The 18,826-nt window shown below is 42.5% G+C and overlaps 1 protein-coding gene across 1 annotated transcript; it reads left to right on the forward strand.

Moving 5' to 3' along the window:
* Positions 1-30: 30 nt before the first annotated feature.
* C4H6orf163 (chromosome 4 C6orf163 homolog) lies at positions 31-12,252 on the forward strand. Its single transcript, XM_061623282.1, has 6 exons — positions 31-1,791; positions 4,053-4,147; positions 7,419-7,526; positions 8,336-8,538; positions 10,004-10,420; positions 11,214-12,252. Exons 1-6 carry the CDS (start codon positions 1,644-1,646, stop codon positions 11,422-11,424), a joined length of 1,182 nt encoding a protein of 393 aa, XP_061479266.1. The 5' UTR covers positions 31-1,643; the 3' UTR covers positions 11,425-12,252.
* The last annotated feature ends 6,574 nt before the right edge of the window (positions 12,253-18,826 follow it).

Below are 18,826 nucleotides of genomic sequence, written 5' to 3' on the forward strand. Positions count from 1 at the left end.
AGTTGCTTGGTACATAAGGAGTCTTGAAGTAGCTTACAACATTTTAAGAGCATAAAGTGTAATATAAAATAAAATAAAAAAACCATACTTTATGATAAAAGTCCTCAAACAACCTGTAGAACAGACCCAATAAAATAGCAGCAAAAACATATCAATAGGCAGCAAAACTGTCATGTCAAATGCGTAGTAGAAGAACTAAGTTTTACCTGGTGCTGAAAGGATAGTAAAGCGCATTGCAATAATAATTTCTGCAACAGCTTATCAACCTGGCCTTAAAGCTTACTTTGCCAGGTTAGGAAGGGGTGTATCAGCAACTGTACCACCATAATATCAGAAACCATCTATAGACCATATAAAACTACCTTATACTGGATCAGACCATAGTCCCTCTAAACAGGTGCTGCCTACTTGGACTGCCAATAGCTCTCGGGCAGAATTCTTTCCCATCCGTGCTATCTGGGATCCTCTTTAATTGATGATGTCAGGAATTGAACCTGGGACCTTCTCCATTCAAAGCATGTGTTCCACTGTCAGTAGTGTCCCTGCTCCTATTACTGTTATCCAATCTATTATGGCACCATCAGGAGAAATAGTTGCATGACACATAAAGTGCAAAGGGTTGGGTGAAAAAAGGATTTCAGAGAAATGGGATTTGGCACATACTCCTGGCTGTGTTCAAAAGGCATTTTGGTCACCACAGAGCTATCTATGTGGTTTCAATCCTATGCATTTAATAGTAGATAATAACTTGTTAATACGGAACTACAACTGACAGGAAACAGATGGCAGTTTTATTAAAAACAAAAAAACACATTTCTAAGTCGCAAGACAAAGAAGATTTTGTTAACTGGTAGGGTTGGTTCTTTTTCCCCCCACCTCCCCTTTTTTTACTTTTCAGAGCATCAGTGTACCACAAATAACTAACAAGTTTGTAGGTGGGCAGCCCAGCTAATAAAAATGTTTAGGGGTAGTAATTTTGGTAGACCTTTGCAAATTGGGGGAGCATTGTAACTTTTAACTTAACCAAGGTTTCTATTCTAGTCATATTTATACAAGCTGCTCTGTACTCAGTAGCAGAGTATGTGTTAGTGATCTCTAGCAGAACAGGATTAGACACCTGTTTCTTAAGGAATTTCTTCTTTAAAAAGTAGCAAGTCTGATTAGCCGCCATGGTAAACCTCATTTAAAGGAAAAATAATCATAAAATTTGAAATACTTAGCTATTATTAAATGTTTGAATAACCCGTATAACCTGCTTTAGAGATTACTCAAAATTCTTTTAAGTTCTCATGTAGAAGATACTCTGGGAGGCTGCTTAATACTATTTGGTATCTAAAATGCTTTTGTGAGCAAAGCTTGCCCTGCCTAGCAACAGTTGCTGGGTGAGAAGTTATCCCACATCTTCAGACCTCTTTTGCAGCCTTATGATATGCAGAGCTCTTTAACACCAGAGCTGCAGAAGAACAGGCACCATCTTGCCAAACATTGGTCAAACCTTCCTCTTTCTGTCTCTCTCTCTCACTGACATGCACAGATTCTAAGAAGACACCAAATTAATTCAGTTTTGTCTGTAAGGTTTTGCTTCTTCGTCTAGAGCACAGTTACAACTTGTCATTGGAGCAGGAAAAATCTTGAATACAATCATGATTCAGAATCCAGATTTTGACACTTTTGTTTGCTGTGCCATTTGTTCAAAACTAATTCCACCTCCTCCTAAACCAGAGACCTTTGAACGGATTAGAGAATACAAGCCTTACAAAACTCGGTATTATACACACAGAGATATATTGGGTAAGTTTATATATAATTACTTTATTTCATGCTAGACACTCATACCCATCCACAACCCAAACAATATATCTAGTACTCGGTTGTTTTCATGCAGACACTGATCGCTCAGATACACTTAAAGTGCATCCATATGTGTTATGTGTTTGCAGTTGCCATTATCCCCATGTTTTAAAAAAAAAAAGTAAAACATGGAGGAAAGACAGAAAAAAGGCTACAAAGAAAAGGGCAAAGAGCATCTTTGTTAGAAAAAAGGGTTCAATCAATTAAAGGAGGGGCTTTAGCTTACAAAAAAAGATAACATAATGGAGGTTTATAAAAAACGATTGCCTCTCCTTTGACACAATCAGTGTCATCCCATGACCCCGATAAACATTTGGTTCAGGACAGACCAAACTAAGTGCTTCTTTATACAATGTCTGATTCACGTATGCAGTTCATTGCCATAGGACACTGATCTCTCTAGAAAACTTTTTGAACATTATTTGTAATGAATATATTATTTCTATCTATACATATAATATTTTTGTAAGCTGTCATGCAGTGTGATGGCAGCATTCCATGGAGGCAGGGGGAGAGGCGCCAGGCATGAGGCAAGTGTGGCAAGGCAAGCGAGCACAGAAGACAGGCAGCCCAGCAAGTGTCGGAGAAACAACCTGGGGTAGCTCCTCATCAACCATCCTGCTCTGCAGTTGCTTCCCCCCCACCTCACCAACAGCCTCAGCGGTGGAAGGCAAGGAGAAGGGAAGAGGTGGGAGAGCAGGATGGTTGCTGAGGCGGTACCCCGGCCACTCCCCATTGTCACTGCGTTGTTCCTCAAGCTGGCCGCCTCCCTCCTCATCACAGGAGAAGGTCTAAAGGGAAGGAGAAGTGGAAGCTTGGTGGCCTGTTTGGGGTGGATGACCTGTTTGGGAGTCCGTGTGTGTGTGTGTATGAGAGAGAGAGAGTGTCCCAGGTGAGGAGTCCTTGAGTGTGTGAGAGGGGCGAGGTGGTTGGCACATGAAGCGCACAGGGCAAAGTCCCTAGTATGATGAATATGTTCATGGAGAGAAAGTCTACCTATTACTTGATTGGCTTGTCTCAAATTAGTGGAGATATAAGCCAGAACCAGGACCTGCTGCCCTGTGCGTGGAATCATCAGGGCTACAGGGTTGGAGCATTCCCAGACTCCAGTTATCCTGCCCACTTGGTGATTGGTTTCCCCTGCTAATAGCAGTTTTCAATGAGGCTGAGGCTTGGTTGTGGCCACAGATTACTGATTCCTGGATCTCACTTTTCAGCAGCCCGAGACAAACATTTGACAAAAGGAGAATTAAACCTAGCATTGCACAATGCGATGCTAATTCATCTCCAGTTCATATAGTGCTACCACAGGAAGTGCACCATTGCCACTACATTAGCTCCTGTAGGTGCCTGGTCAGTGTGATACTCCTTTCCACTTTTAAAAAAGGAAGAATAGTGCAAATTAAGCATTTGTACTATACAGGGTGTGAACACAGAGTGTCTGCTTCAAATGTGAAGTTATCTGCCTAGTAGAGGGAGCGTTCCTGCTGTACTAGCACATAACATAGGAAGCTGCCTTATACTGAATCAGGCCATTGGTTGGTTTAGCTCAGTATTGTCTATTGGAGCTCTCCAGGATTTCAGACCTTTCTGGAGATGTCACGGATTGAACCTGGGACCTTCTGCATGCAAAGCAGATGCTCTACCATTGAGCTACAAAGAAGAGCACCGGTGGTAGTTATGTATAAGCAGGGGCTACCATAGTTACCAACACAGAATTTCTTTATGCTTGTGTGGGGCACTATGTTGTATACACTGTTGAGTTTCTTGGATAGCGTTACATGGTGCAGACCGTGGCTTGCTGTTTTATAGGGAGAACCAGATTACTGGTTCATGGGTAGAGAGCCGCTCAATCGCATATGCGTGTGCTCCATGCAAATCTTTTGAAGTCTATCCTTAATGGTGCCATTGTGTGTCACCTCTCGATGCCAGTACTTGCTTCTAAGCAGTCAAACAGCTAAGAGGTTAATTTGGACAATCATTTTTTACATACTGAAATCAGCACACGTTCAGCACATTAAAAATGATTGCATACATCAGCCTTCAGGAAATGATACATGGTTTAATATTTTTAAATAAAAATACCTTACATCATAAAACATCTTTTTTAAGCTATAAAGCAAAAGAACAGCAGGCATGTATAGTCTGTAATTAATTCATCATATTACAACGTTCCTTAATTATTTTTTTGGCATACATAGAACTGGGAGCTGACCTTAAGCAAGAAGAAGCAGACAGAAGAGAAGCAGAAATACAACGACGAATTGAAAAAGTGCAAACTAGATTATTGCTTCAGGTACAACTGTTCTGCTGTTACCACATTAACCAACCCACTGCACTGGGACCCTTCTAATATTTACTGATGTATAATGCAGAATACGTGATGTAGGTTTAAACTGTGGTGCTCATTATAAAGAAAAATGGTATATGTGGGGGATGGGGAACAGAACCTGTGGCCTCCTGATGTTGATGGACTCCAGTTCCCATCAGCTCCAAGCACCGTGGCCAATGGACTTGGGGATGATGGGAGGTACAGTCCAACAATATCTGGACAGCTAAAGCTTGCCTACCCCTATTATATATGATTACATGTATTTGATAGGTTTTATGATTTGTCGTATTGTATTTTTAATATTGATTTTGTAAGCAGTCTTATGAGGAATATATCCTAAAAGATGGGATATAAATATTTAAATAATAAAATAAATGAGTAAAATTGCCAATATATGGGTCAGTGGTTTTTTTCCTCTCTGGTGTGTTAATTTGGGGATCTAATCAATGTTAGTACTTACCTGGCCAATTCCCAGCCAATGCACTAATGTCAATTGGGTTCTCTAATCAGATTTGATTCTGCTCATTAGCAGCCTAGTGAGATAGGGAATAAAGACCACAGACTCGAGACTGTAATTGAAATGAATCAAATGGTTTATTGCTGTACAGTGCTTCATGTAAGGGATATTTTTATCTTCATATAGAAGATGATAATGAGTTTTGAAAAAGATAAAGCAACTTAAAGCAATATAATATAGCAATATAGTCCCTTTAGAAAATATAGTTTAAAAATGGCATATGAATAGCATTATAATTGCATTGATAAAACAATCAGTTTGTTTTCTATCCTAACTGAAGATCTGGCCTCCTTCTAACTTCCTGCCATCCATCTAGTTGTAAAAGAGAATGTCTAAGCTTCCAAGCATAGTAGCATTTTGGAATAAAATTCATAGCCCCATTCAGGGTTGTGGGCCAGGATCCAGTGGCCTTCAGCTAGGTAAAAACACATGAAGCAGAGATGAATAGACAGCAGGCAGATAGAGAGAAGAGGAGGGTGATTCTCTGAACTTCAGGAACGGGACCAGGAGAATGGAATTTTCCATCTTTAACTTTAGTTTCATTGATCTACCAGGGGATAGGGTGGGGCGAGTATAACTGGAACGCTTGCTGCTGCTGCAGTTCTTCACCTGGGGGGGGGTGCACTCTGACACTTACCAGCACTTGCTTTCCAAAAGAATGCAATAATGTTATGATTCTACATTTGTGTAGGCATCATGTCTGTAGTCTTTTTATGTTCTTTAACCTCTAATTATGCTGACAGCATATTTCCTTCTAATTTTATCATCATCCAAGATGCTAAAGTCTCACATGGCAGTCAGTGAAACCTAGCCCAAAGTTCCAAGCAGGTTGGGCCCTGGCTGAGGGGCCCCCGAAGGGCCCCTTCTTACAGTGGGAGGGTGGTGCTCCCGTTCCATGATCCACAGCAGCATGGGGTCCTGCAACCCGACCCTGCCGCACATCACAAAGAGGGAGCTCCCAGACAGCCCCCCCAATACAGACAGTGCAGGCTTCAGTAAGCCCACCCACACATCCCACCTTCCTGTACTGTCAGTGTGAATGCCATGTGGGCTGTGTGCCTGCCATAATCCAAGATACCAGCAGGGGTTGATGCCCCCTCTGCCACCTTGGTTGATAGCAGGCATGGTGCTATGCACACACATCATTCACACAAGAGGTAAGTGGGGCACGTGGCGGGCTTATTAGCCCTGTGCTGCCTGTATCCAGGGAATGTTGGACTACTGTGCCACGGGCCCAGAACAGGCTGGTGCCCAAGGGGCCAGTCATATCTGGTTCCAGCCCTGCCAAGCAGCCTACACATAGTGTCACAGAGCTGAATTTTTCCATCATGGCTGCTCTACTGTGTGATTGAGATTTGTTGTGGTTGATGGTTCTGCAAGCTTAAGCAGGGTCCAGAGTAACATGTTCCACGTGTAGCACTTAGGAAAAAACTATGAAATAGCCATTATGTTCTGGGGAAAACTACTACTATCAGCCATTTAGAAAAAGTAAAAACATTCTATGAGGTGCATCTACCTCCACCACTTTCAGGAGAAAAAAAACATTCTTGTTTACCCAGGCATTTGATGGCTGAACAGGACTGTTCCTGGCAACCTGGAGATCATTGGATGGAAGAATGTTTTTAAACTGCAACTGTGTTTTAGAATGTTTTTAACCTGTTTTTAGAATACTTTGTTGTTGCTGCTGTTAAATTGTTTGTTTGCTGCCTTGGGCTGAAGGAGGAAGGGTGCTATTTAAGTTTAATAAATAATAGTTCTTATTCTTATTCTTACTATGGCAGCAATGGGGAATCTGTGGCCCTCCAGATGTGGCTGGACTACAATTCCTATAATCCCTGACAATTTGTCCAGTGGATCCTGGGCCAGCTCAGCCCCACCCCACCCAACCGGGGATCCTGCAGCATTTTCGCCTGCCTGTTCATTAGCACAGTGGGGAGAACAGCCTGGCTAGGAGTCCAGAGTCTGTGAGTTCAAATCCCCACTCGTGTCTCCTGGGTTTAAACGGCCAGCTAAAGATCACCCCCACAGCGAGTGGCTCAGGGGTTACTTGCCCTGCCACCTGTGCAGCCGTGGGCAAGCTGCATAGTCCCAAGGAGCCCAGTTGCCCCCCCAGCTGGCAATTGCGGACAAGGAAGGGGCTGGCTTGTGCAGCTGTGTCAAGCTGAGCAGGCCCTAGCCAGCTGGGGAGGACTAGCCTCAGAGGGAGGCAATGGTAAACCTCCTCTGAATACCACTTACCATGAAAACCCTATTCATAGGGTAGCCATGTCGGGATCGACTTGAAGGCAGTCTATTTCCATTTCCATTTTCACCATGTTAGCTTGCAGGTGGTACAGGCATGACTAAATGATACACTTTAAAAAATTCCCCGCACATAGAAAACTAGATGTTAGACTATGTTCAAACACTTCTCCCTGCTAGTTTTCCCTTCCAGTGAATTTATTTTTTATGGAAGGGCATTCAGTTGCATGAGCTGCCACCTACAGTCTGGAGTGGTAAAGCCCAAACACAAGTAGACCCCTGTTCTGTTGTTTCTGAGAATTATATCACTGTACAGCTGCATAAAAAAAAATGAATGTGGAATTTAATAAATATAGGGTGATAGTCAATAAGTCATACTCAAAGTTGATCTATTTAACTCAATGGTCTTGTTACTTGAGTCCGTTTATTTCAATAGGTATGCTCTGAGTATTCTTAATTATTGTGCTTTGTATGTAGGCTGCAACAGAAAAAGAGGATGCAGTTGAAGATGCCCTCAATCGTGCCGACAGTCTTCACAAGAAAGATATTGAAGCTCTTAAAAAGAAAGATGAAAAAGCGTTAGAAGTCAGTAGACATTTTATTTTTGTTAACAACATACTAAGAGACAGTGGCTTGGATCCCAAGTTGCAAGTGGGGCAATTTGCACTGACTCCCTCCTCCAACTGCAGCCCTTTGCAACATATCCCACATCATTCCCAAAGGCCCCCCAACCCTTGGGGGTAGGGGCAGGGGACTTCAGAGGAAAGGAGCAGACAGGAAAGCCCCACATCCTGACCTGAAATCTGTTCCATTCATAGAAGGACAATTAGGGCCAAACCTATATAAATAGGAATTGCCTGTGGTATAATCTTTTTTGGACATATAGCTGGGGAGAATTGCACTTGAATCCCTGAATGCAGAAATCTAGAACATCAAGGTATAGGTTAAGCTGAAACCTCTGAGATGCTTGCTTTCTATATGCAAGGCATTTTCTTTAGATGAGAGAATTTGAAGCTGTAGTCTGTTCCTGGCATTCTAACATCCTTCCTGGATGATATCATATGCTGCATTCTACTTCTATATGTTAGAGATGGCACTAAAGCTATTTATTTTAGAATTAATTTTTCTTGAATAAAATACAGCATTTTACTATTTATAAGCACATAAAACTTTGTGTTCAGCACATTGGTGAGACAGTCGCTAGAAAGGTTAAGACTTGTCAAGTCCACTCACTAACCTTCGTAGCTGAAAGATTTGAACTTGCATCTTCTGTATCCAAACCTAAACACCCTGCATTCTTTCATTCTTTCTAGGCTTGTCTTGTTTAAAACAGAGGAAAGAAGCAGCCAGGTCTTCCTCTGCTATTCTAATTTATTTTTATAATGTTGCTATAGGAAGCTGTGAAAAATACAAGGATAGAAATGCTCCAGCATCTGGAACTGGAGCTGAAGAGAGAATCGGAAGCTGCCGAGCAGCGGATGACTCACAAACTTCAACGCATCCTGTTAGAGCTCGCTCTGGAGAAGACAAAAGCTGTTGCTCAAACTAGACAAGAAGAGAGGCACAAAATAACTGGAATCCTGGAAAAGCAACGAAAGTATTGAGTTTAACAATCCCAGTTCTTATTTTAAAGCAGGGGTGGGGAACCTGTGGGGTCCTTCAGGTATCATTGGACTACAATGCCCATCATCCCTGATCATTGGCCATGCAGGCTGAGGATGATGGGGAAATTAGTTCAACCACAACTGGAGGGTTCCCCATCCCTGTTGAATAAAGGGATGGCTCTAAAAGAGCTGCACCTGACACTGTCTGGATCCAGAGATCTGGAAGGAGAGGATATTATGCCTGTTGCGCTGTGTGTAGTTGTGTTGCTTAATTTCGTTTAAAAGCAGCACCACAGCAAGCAGAGAGTAACATCAGATGTTGAAATGCAAGTGTGCCAGCGTGTGCGTGCGTTTGCCTAAGAAAGCAGGCTTTTACCCTGCATCAGCATCACTGAGACTTAGTAAAATAAGAAAAGCTACTTTATTTATAGAAATACATTGTAGATAGAAAAACATACCTAGTTCTAACTAACTAAGTTGGAGGCATAATGCCCAGGTGTGGGAGTTAGCCCCGTGCTTGGAGAGAACTGAGACAAAGGGACGTCTCCTCTCTCCTGGACAGCCAGAGAACAAAGGAAAAGGAAAGGGCGGAAGGAGGAGGGGCAGGTAAGCTTCCCTAGAGGCGTCGCAGTCTAGCGACAGAAGGAAGTCAGTCAGAGCATCACAGGTAAAAGGTAAACAAGCCTAGCCATCTGGAGGACCCCAACTCTATCTTTCTTCTGGAACACAAACAAAAGAACAAAACAGGAGTTACTCTTGCCCCACTTCCAACAATGCCACTGGCATTCCTCAGACTGTTGTGCAAGAGCTAGTGGAAGACATTGGGTGCTGCCAGATGGGGGCTTAATTTGCTAATGGGTCATTGACATATTGCAATGGTGTTGCTGACAGCAGTTTTTTTTTTTAATTTACCAGATTTTCCACAGAAGGCTAATCTGGATTAAATGGGGGGAAATACAGGCTGGCATTCTGATGCCAGTGATGTTGTGTAGGCATGGTTCCAGCTCATGGTTAGTGAGGAAAGAGTTTAACCATGAACCCAGGTTCAAACAACGTGATAAGGCAAATCTTCACTTGGCTTAGTGCAGCACAGGAGTAAAAGAGAGTCTAGGTGATGGTGGTCCTGGAAACCCGCATGTTCACATGATCCTGGTAAACCATAGTTTGGTTTACTGTGATGTGTGAACAAGGCCAATGTGATGACTAGAGCTAACTCTCAGTTAAGTGTGCTATTGGATATCACTTGGTTTCATAGAATCTGATTGTAAAGGTGGTTCTTCTGAGGCCTTAAGAAATGTTGCCATTTGGTTTTCGGCCGTGGATTTATTCCAGGTCTAAATAATTCTGTTTTGCCTATAACTAAAAGAAATGTGCAGTTCACACAAGACCAGCTTCCAAACCTCCAGTAATGAAAATCATGCTGAAGTTCCCATATGATCTTTTCTCTCACTCCTGCAGGAAGTATTTGGAGCAAATCCGGCAAACTGGGGTGCTTGCCAATGATATTTATCAGAAGAACCTGCAACAGTTAGCCTGGGAGAAAAAACATGAAATGGAAACTGCCTTTAAAATCTCCCAAAAAGAGTTTCAGGAAGAAACAGAGAAGCTCCTCCAAGAAGCGGACAGTGTCCGTGAGGCTCAGTTGGAAGAGGTGGCAAATGAGGTGAACAGAAAACACAGTGTGATCCTGTCTCTCAGCAAGCAACTGGAAAACATGACCACCTGGAAAGATAGCCTGGAAGCCGAAATACTAGAAACAAGGGAAGCATTTCAGAAATACATTAACCTCACATTTCCACAACTTGCCCCAGGACAAGCAGACTTTATCTTACCATTCAGAAAAATATCTCCATTCACAGACTCTGGTGCAGAACAGTAAGCTGAATGAGCATCAGGAAGGCTCTCCAGGGTTTTGTCAATTTGCTGCAGACATCTAGACTTGCTGTAAGGGGGTGCTTAACTGCTGGGGGAGGAAGTGGAATAAATCCATCTTCCCTCACTACAGTATAACAGTGTGTCTATCAATGAGAATACTAACATTGCCCTCTGAGAACTAATGAACTCCGTTGTGACTCAGACTGTGAGGCCAAGCTCTTTGAGGGGTGGAGGAAGAATCTTGCTTTTGAGTACTAATAGTTGGTTTTGTAGGGATTAGGGAGCAAGGATTGCTTAATTTGCCCCGTGGAATGAGTAAACATAACTCTGGATATGTGCAGAGAGCCTATGCCACTGTACATATTTTAATAGAAGATGATATACTCCAGCTCAAAAGGGTGACTTCCAACAACTGCAAGGCCCAGCACCTGTTGTTTTGGGAACTGAAAGGGGATGGAGGAGCTAGCAAATTGCTCTGTGATACAGTGATACAGTCTAAAGGGGTGTGTGCCTACAATGGGTGGAAAAGCTGAGGGTGGACTACAACTCCCATCATACCTAAGTCCATTGGTCTTCCTGGCTGGGGCTGGTGGGAATTGGAGCAACAACATCTGGAGGCCCACTGGTCCCCCTTTTTATCACCATGCATATTACCAGATTAAGGCTGCAAATTCTTTACCCACTCTTTGAGCATATTCTTAGGAGAAGATAGGTGAGTACCATATAAACAAATTTAACACAGATTCAGTTTTTCAGTGTTGATGGGTACATTCATTCATTTTTTTCTTTACAGGTGTGTACATAGCATAATGATATATCAAGAAACTGTTATATGTAGTGACAAGATGGAACCGCATATATATATATTGACAACTGAAGAAGACCCTTATAGGGTAGAAATGTGTTTGGTCCACAGTATAACTATTTGTTATATAAGACTTGGTTTGTCACAATATTGCTGGCAATATCAGCTGATATTTGGATATAATTCCACATATACATAATAATGAGATTTTAGATATTTTATTTATCCTTTGCATTTTGTATGCCTATATACACACTATTTGTCTGAGGAGATTAAAGTTTAATATGCTTTTTCTATTTGTTTATTTTGGCATTACATTTTCTAGACTTAGACATGTTGTAATTATGTGCCTTCAAGTCGATTACGACTTATGGCGACCCTATGAATTGGCGACCTCTAGTAGCATCTGACGTGAACCACCCTGTTCAGATCTTGTACGTTTAAGTCTGTGGCTTCCTTTATGGAATCAATCCATCTCTTGTTTGGTCTTCCTCTTTTTCTACTCCCTTCTGTTTTTCCCAGCATTATTGTCTTTTCTAGTAAATCATGTCTTCTCATGATGTGTCCAAAGTATGATAACCTCAGTTTCATCATTTTAGCTTCTAATGATAGTTCTGGTTTAATTTGTTCTAACACCCAATTATCTGCCTTTTTCATAGTCCATGGTATGCACAAAGCACTTCTCCAACACCACATTTCAAATCAGTTGATTTTTCTCTTACCCACTTTTTTCATTGTCCAACTTTCACATCCATACATAGAGATTGGGAATACCATGGTCTGAATGATCCTGACTTTAGTGTTCAGTGATACATCTTTGCATTGGAGGACCTTTTCTAATTCTGTCATAGCTGCCCTCCCCAGTCCTAGCCTTCTTCTGATTTCTTGACTATTGTCTCCATTTTGATTAATGACTGTGCCAGGGTATTGATAATCCTTGACAAGTTCAGTGTCCTCATCAACTTTAAAGTTACATAAATCTTCTGTTGTCATTACTTTAGTCTTCTTGACGTTCAGCTGTAGTCCTGCTTTTGTGCTTTCCTCGTTAACTTTCATCAGCATTCGTTTCAAATCATTACTGGTTTCTGCTAGTAGTATGGTATAGTCTGCATATCTTAAATTATTGATATTTCTCCAGTTTTCACACCTCGTTCGTCTTGGTCTAATCCCGCTTTCCATATGATATGTTCTGCATATAGATTAAATAAATAGGGTGATAAAATACACCCCTGTCTCACATCCTTTCCAATGGGGAAACAATCAGTTTCTCCATATTCTGTCCTTACAGTAGCCTCTTGTCCAGAGTATAGGGTACGCATCAGGACAATCAGATGCTGTGGCATTCCATAGTTTTTCATGATCTACACAGTCAAAGGCTTTGCTATAATCTATAAAGCACAGGGTGATTTCCTTCTGAAATTCCTTGCTGCGTTCCATTATCCAACATTTATTTGCAATATGATCTCTGGTGCCTCTTCCCTTTCTAAATCTAGCTTGGATGTCTGGCATTTCTCGCTCCATATATGGTAAGAGCCTTTGTTGTAGAATCTTGAGCATTAGTTTATTTTCATGGGATATTAAGGCAATAGTTTGATAATTACTGCATTCCCTGGGATCCCCTTTCTTTGGAACTGGGATATATATTGAATGCTTCCAGTCTGTGGGCCATTGTTAGGCTTCCATATTTGTTGACAAATTATTGTCAAAATTTGGACAGATTCAGTCTCAGTAGCTTGTAGCAACTCTATTCGTATGCCATCTGTTCCATGTGATTTGTTTCTTTGAAGTATTTTAAGAGCAGCTTTCACCTCACATACTGAAATTTCTGGTTCTTCTCTGAATGAATCTGTCATCTTTGCATCTGTTTTATAGAGTTCTTCAGTGTATTGCTTCCATCTTCCTTTTATTTCATCTCGGTCAGTCAGTGTGTTCCCCTGTTGATTATTCAAAATCTCTCCTCTTGGTTTAAATTTCCCTTTCATTTCTCTAATCTTTTGGAATAGGGCTCTTGTTCTTCCCTTTTTGTTGTCCTCTTCTATTTCTATACAATAACCATAGTAATAGTTCTCTTTGTCCCTATGTACTCATCGCTGTACAGTATTGTTGCATTTAGGGTATACACATTGTTGCATATCCTTCTTTTATCATCTTTACTTTAGATAAAAGAACAAGGTAATATAAACCCAACCTCCAGAAATGAGTATCAGTATAAAATTGGGTTTGTAGACTTTAGACGTACAAACCCAATTATATATTGATACTCATTTCTGGAGGTTGGGTTTAGATAAAAGAACAAGGTAATATAAAGATGATAAAAGAAGAATCCGCAACTATGTATATACCTGGATAGCCATTCCAATTGTCAAATGTTTTTAAAAATATGAAAAGAATTTATTTATTTAAATGTATATACCGCTTGATTGTAAAAAAAACCTCTAAGTGGTTTACAAAAGACATTTTTCAAAAATAAGTAATTAAAACATTTTAAAAACAAATACAGCAACAATTTTTTAAAAAAACATTAGCATTTATGCATCTGGACAGGCTTGCCTAAATAATAAAGTTTTAAGCAGGTGCAGAAAAGGATACAGCGAAGTCTCCCGCCTGGTGTCAATAGGCAGGGAGTTCCAAAGAGTTGGTGCTGCTATACTAAAAGAATGATTTCTTACTAGTGTGGGACAGCATGCTGTTCAAGCGTGATATACTAATAGTAACACTTTAAGCTTGGCCTGTTAGCAAATCGGCAACAAGTGTAGATCCCTGAGCAGAGGTGTTACATGCTGACTCCTGTCTCATTCCTGTCAGCAATCTGGCTGCAGCATTGTGCAGTAACTGCAATTTCTGGGTCAAGTGCATTGGAAGTCCCACATAGAGTGCATTGCAGTAATCCAGTTCCAATGACTTGAATCAGGTCACCAATGCTTGAATTACTGTGGTCAAGCTTTCCTTGTCCAGGAACGGTCATAGTTATCTTATTAAGTGCAGCTGATAAAAGGCACTTATAGCAACTGAGACTACCTCCGCTTCTAGTGACAGAGCTGGATCCAGAAGCATCTCCAGACTGTGCGCATGCTCCAGGGGGAATGCAACCCCATCCCGGACAGGCAATTGACAAATTTCTCGGACATGGGAACCACTCACTCGCAGTGCCTCCATCTTACCAGGATTCAAATTCAGATTATTTTCCTTCATCCCACCACTGCATCCAGGCACTGGTTCAGGTCCCACATAGCCTCTCCTGATTCAGATGTTGTGGAGAAGTAGAGCTGAGTGCCATCATCATACTGATGATCCTTGCCCTAAAACTCCTACTGACCACTCCCAGCAGTTTCATATAAATATTAAACAGAATAAGATGGTATCCTGCAGTACCCTACAGCACAACTGCCAGGGAGGCACTCAGTGCTACTCTCTGGACTTGATCCTGTAGGTAGGGGTGGAACCACCATAGCACGGTGCCCCCACTTCCCATTCCATGGAGCCAGTCTAGGAGGATACCATGGTCAATGGTATCAAAAGCCACACAGAGTAGCAGGAGCAAGGTTGCACCACCACCCCGTCCCATTCTAGTGAAAAGTCATCCATCAAAGTAACCAAGGATGGCTCAGTCCCATGGCCAGGCCTGAACCCAGATTGGAATGGATCTAAAGAATCCATGTCATTCAAGAACGCTTGCAGATGGTTACCCCACCACTACTCTCCACCATCTTCCCCAAGAAGGGGATATTTGCAACTGGTCGATAGTTATTTCAATCCAAGGGTCCAGTGCTGGTATCTTTAGGAGTGGTTTCACCACCACCTCTTTCAAGGCTGCAGGGACCATCTCGTCACACCATAAAGTGTTAACCACACTCAACCATACTAGTCAACCCTCTCTGCTAGATTTAATAAGCCAGGAGGGACGGGTCAAAAGAGCATGTGGTAGGATGTGTAGCCACCAGCACCTTGTCTTTTTTTTTTTTTTTGAAATTTGGGGTTTCCCCAAGCACACCAATACCTTTGTCTTGTTTCTCAGTGGCCACATTGTGCCTAATATCTATCCACACTCATCACCTGAGTTTGCTATTAGCGGGAGTGATTGGAGATTTATAACATCCTGCTGTGAATTTCAGTGGAAGATTTATTTTTCTTAATTTTGAATTAAAAATTCAACAAGATTTGAAATACAAGCTGTATTTCTACAACATATACTCTGCTCCAGTACATCACAGTGCATCACTCAGCTGTTATCTAAATCAGGGGAAAGACAACAACTTCCAAGAACATTGACTATGCAGTATGATGCATGTCTACAGTTAATATAGAAAAACAAGGCAGATGAAATAGTTTTATTCATTATTGAAAACATTGCCAAGCTTTGAAACTCAGGAGAAGCACAGGAGTTCGGAGCAATAAAATCAGTCTCTCTTCATATCCAGGATAAAGCCTTTGTGGCTGGATCTTCAACTCTGAATTGTTACCAATTGGTTGCTGCCAGTTCAGTCTTGGCTTTTTAACAGAATTTCTACTGTAAGGTGAGCAGCAGTGTAGTGGCAAATTCAGAAGTGCAGGGTTCCTTCATGATAGTCACAGCCATGCCCCTCCCCTTTTTTTCTATTGGGCTGAGAATGAGATCCTTGTTAATGCCTTCTCTCATAACAACAGACATCCCTAGGTGCCAATAAGCATGAAAGATAGTGTTAGCTACTGAAAAGAGTCTTCTCAGTGGCTGACTCATTTCCTTTCACTCCAATTGGCTCCAATCAGCAGGAAAGGACAAGGAAGCTTGTTAGCAAACTCTTCTCAGAGGCTAATACACTCCCCTTTCATGCTGATTGGCTCATAGGATAGTGGAGACATAGAGACCCTGTTGGGACCTTGCTCCCAAAAAAGTAAGGGATCTAAGACCCCCTGAGATCCTGGACAACTACACCACAGAAGGTGAGAAGCAATAGGGGCAATACTACCTAATACAGCCTTCCTCAAGCTGGTGCCCTCTAGATGTCCTGGACTGCAATAGATCCGCTGTCTGGGACCAATGGGAACTGAAGACCAAAACATATGGAAGGCATCAGCTTAGGGAAGGCAAGCCTAATGGGTGCCAAAGGGCATTCCAGAATGGGAAAATATAGGAGGCAGCAAAAGTTGTGTTTTCCCTGCTCATCAGCCTAAACAGGATGGCAGTGGAGACTGGTGGCTCCAATGCCAGTGGGGCAGTGACTCTGCTCCTGGCTCCACCCTGAACCCCCAAGGAGCTGTCCAAGGCACTGCACCCATTTTTGGAATAGGCTTCAACGCCTTGGACAGCTAGCATATTGTCCACATCAGCTGGCTGCATAAGCTGAAAGTGATCCCACTGCACACCACCAACTCCAGCATTGGCTACTTCATCTGAAGTTGCAACAACTTTTGACAAAGCTTTGGAAAAAGTGCCCCATGATATTCTGATTAGCAAGCTAGCTAAATGTGGGCTGGATGGAACAACTATCAGGTGGATCCACAGGTGGATCCAGAATTGTACTCAAAGAATGCTTATCAATGGTTCCTTCTCAAACCGGGTGGAAGTAATGAGTGGGGTACCACAGGGCTCGGTCCTGGGTCCAGTGCTCTTTAACATTTTTATTAACGACTTGGATGAGGAGGTACAGAGCATGCTTATCAAATTTGCAGATGATACAAAGTTGGGGGGCATAGCTAATACCCTGGAAGACAGAAACAAAATTCAAAGGGACCTTGATAGGCTGGAGCACTGGGCTGAAAACAACACAATGAAATTCAACAGGGATAAATGCAAAGTTCTACACTTAGGAAAAAGAAACCAAATGCACAGTTATAAGATGGGGAATACTTGGCTCAGCAGTACGACATGTGAGAAGGACCTTGGAATTGTCATTGATCACAGGCTGCATATGAGCCAACAGTTTGATGTGGCTGCAAAAAAGGCAAATGCTATATTAGGATGCATTAATAGAAGTATCGTTTCCAATTCGCGTGAAGTACTAGTTCCCCTCTATTCAGCACTGGTTAGGCCTCATCTTGAATACTGCATCCAGTTCTGGTCTCCGCACTTCAAGAAGGATGCAGACAAACTGGAATGGGTTCAGAGGGGGGCAACAAGGATGATCAGGGGACTGGAAACAAAGCCCTATGAGGAGAGACTGAAAGAACTGGGCATGTTTAGCCTGGAGAAGAGAAGACTGAGGGGAGATATGATAGCACTCTTCAAGTACATGAAAGGTTGTCACTCAGAGGAGGGCCGGGATCTCTTCTCGATCATCCCAGAGTGAAGGACACGGAATAATGGGCTCAAGTTGCAGGAAGCCAGATTTCGACTGGACATCAGGAAAAGCTTCCTAACTGTTAGAGCCATACGTCAATGGAACCAATTACCTAGAGAGGTAGTGGGCTCTCCGACACTGGAGGCATTCAAGAGGCAGCTGGACAGCCATCTGTTGGGAATGCTTTGATTTGGATTCCTGCATTGAGCAGGGGGTTGGACTCGATGGCCTTGTAGGCCCCTTCCAACTCTACTGTTCTATGAGTCTATGACTTCAAAGTCAAGCGACTTTATCCTCAAAGTGTGTAGCCAGTTGGTCACAGTAGGTCCTCGAATGCTCCAGAGGCCTCTCCCTCACAGAGGGAGTTGGTATCCTTTGGACTGTTCGGAATAACTCTGCTGGCCACTACTAAAGGATTCATTGCAAGCTGTGAAATGAGCCTGCACTGCCACATGGTAGGCATGATTGTGTGTGCACTGACCAGTGTTCAGTCAGCTTCAGAGTGAGACTTGTGCCACTTGTGCTCTAGTCTTCGTCCGGCTCGCTTCATAGCTCAAAGCTCCCTAGAATGTCAAGGAGCCATTCAAGCTCCACAACACCAGAGAGGATGCTCAAGAGTGATAGTGTCAACCACCTGTTTCCTCTTGCCATTTCATGGCGAGACCAGGGCTTTAACAGGATTGTTAGCTTTCTGTGCTGGAAAATCCCCCAGAACATTCAGGAACACATCCGGTTCCATCAGTCTCCAAGGGCTGGAGGGCGGTTAATAGGTGGAGAGTGGATCACACACCTGAGAGGCCAGACCTAGTCTCAAATGGCATGGATCCAATGGTTGAACAGTCCATTTCTGGCCAGATGTTGGTAGTGTGATGCTACTGATTCAGTTGTTTGGGCAATTTGAAACAAAAACAATCCCTTCTGTCAGGTAGTGGATCATGGTGCATAGTGCAGTAAACAAGTAAAAAGGAATTGGCTCCTTTCTGTCTTAGGGATTATGGCAAATTTTCTTCTCGAAAAAGAATTTGGGATGTGTAATGATACAAAAGTATTCTATGGGATAATCAGGTAGCCAAACTCTAGAAAGCAAGGGGTAAACATAATTTTTAAAATGCGTGTTATGTTGCCTCTGTGGGATTGTCAGAAGGATGGAGCAGAAGTGGAATAGACACAAATATAACAACAAACTTTGCGGGGAAGTAAAAGTTCACAGAGGTCAGGAGAGCGAGGCGCTAGTCCCAAAATGTCAGGGCGGGCTGGCACAGTACACGTGGAAAGAAATGCGTTACTTCCTAGCGAACGCGCGCGCGTCTATTCCGAAAGCAGCGCAGCGCTTGCAGAAGGCTA

The sequence above is a fragment of the Rhineura floridana genome, chromosome 4, assembly GCF_030035675.1.
Source record: "Rhineura floridana isolate rRhiFlo1 chromosome 4, rRhiFlo1.hap2, whole genome shotgun sequence".
Taxonomy (NCBI): domain Eukaryota; kingdom Metazoa; phylum Chordata; class Lepidosauria; order Squamata; family Rhineuridae; genus Rhineura; species Rhineura floridana.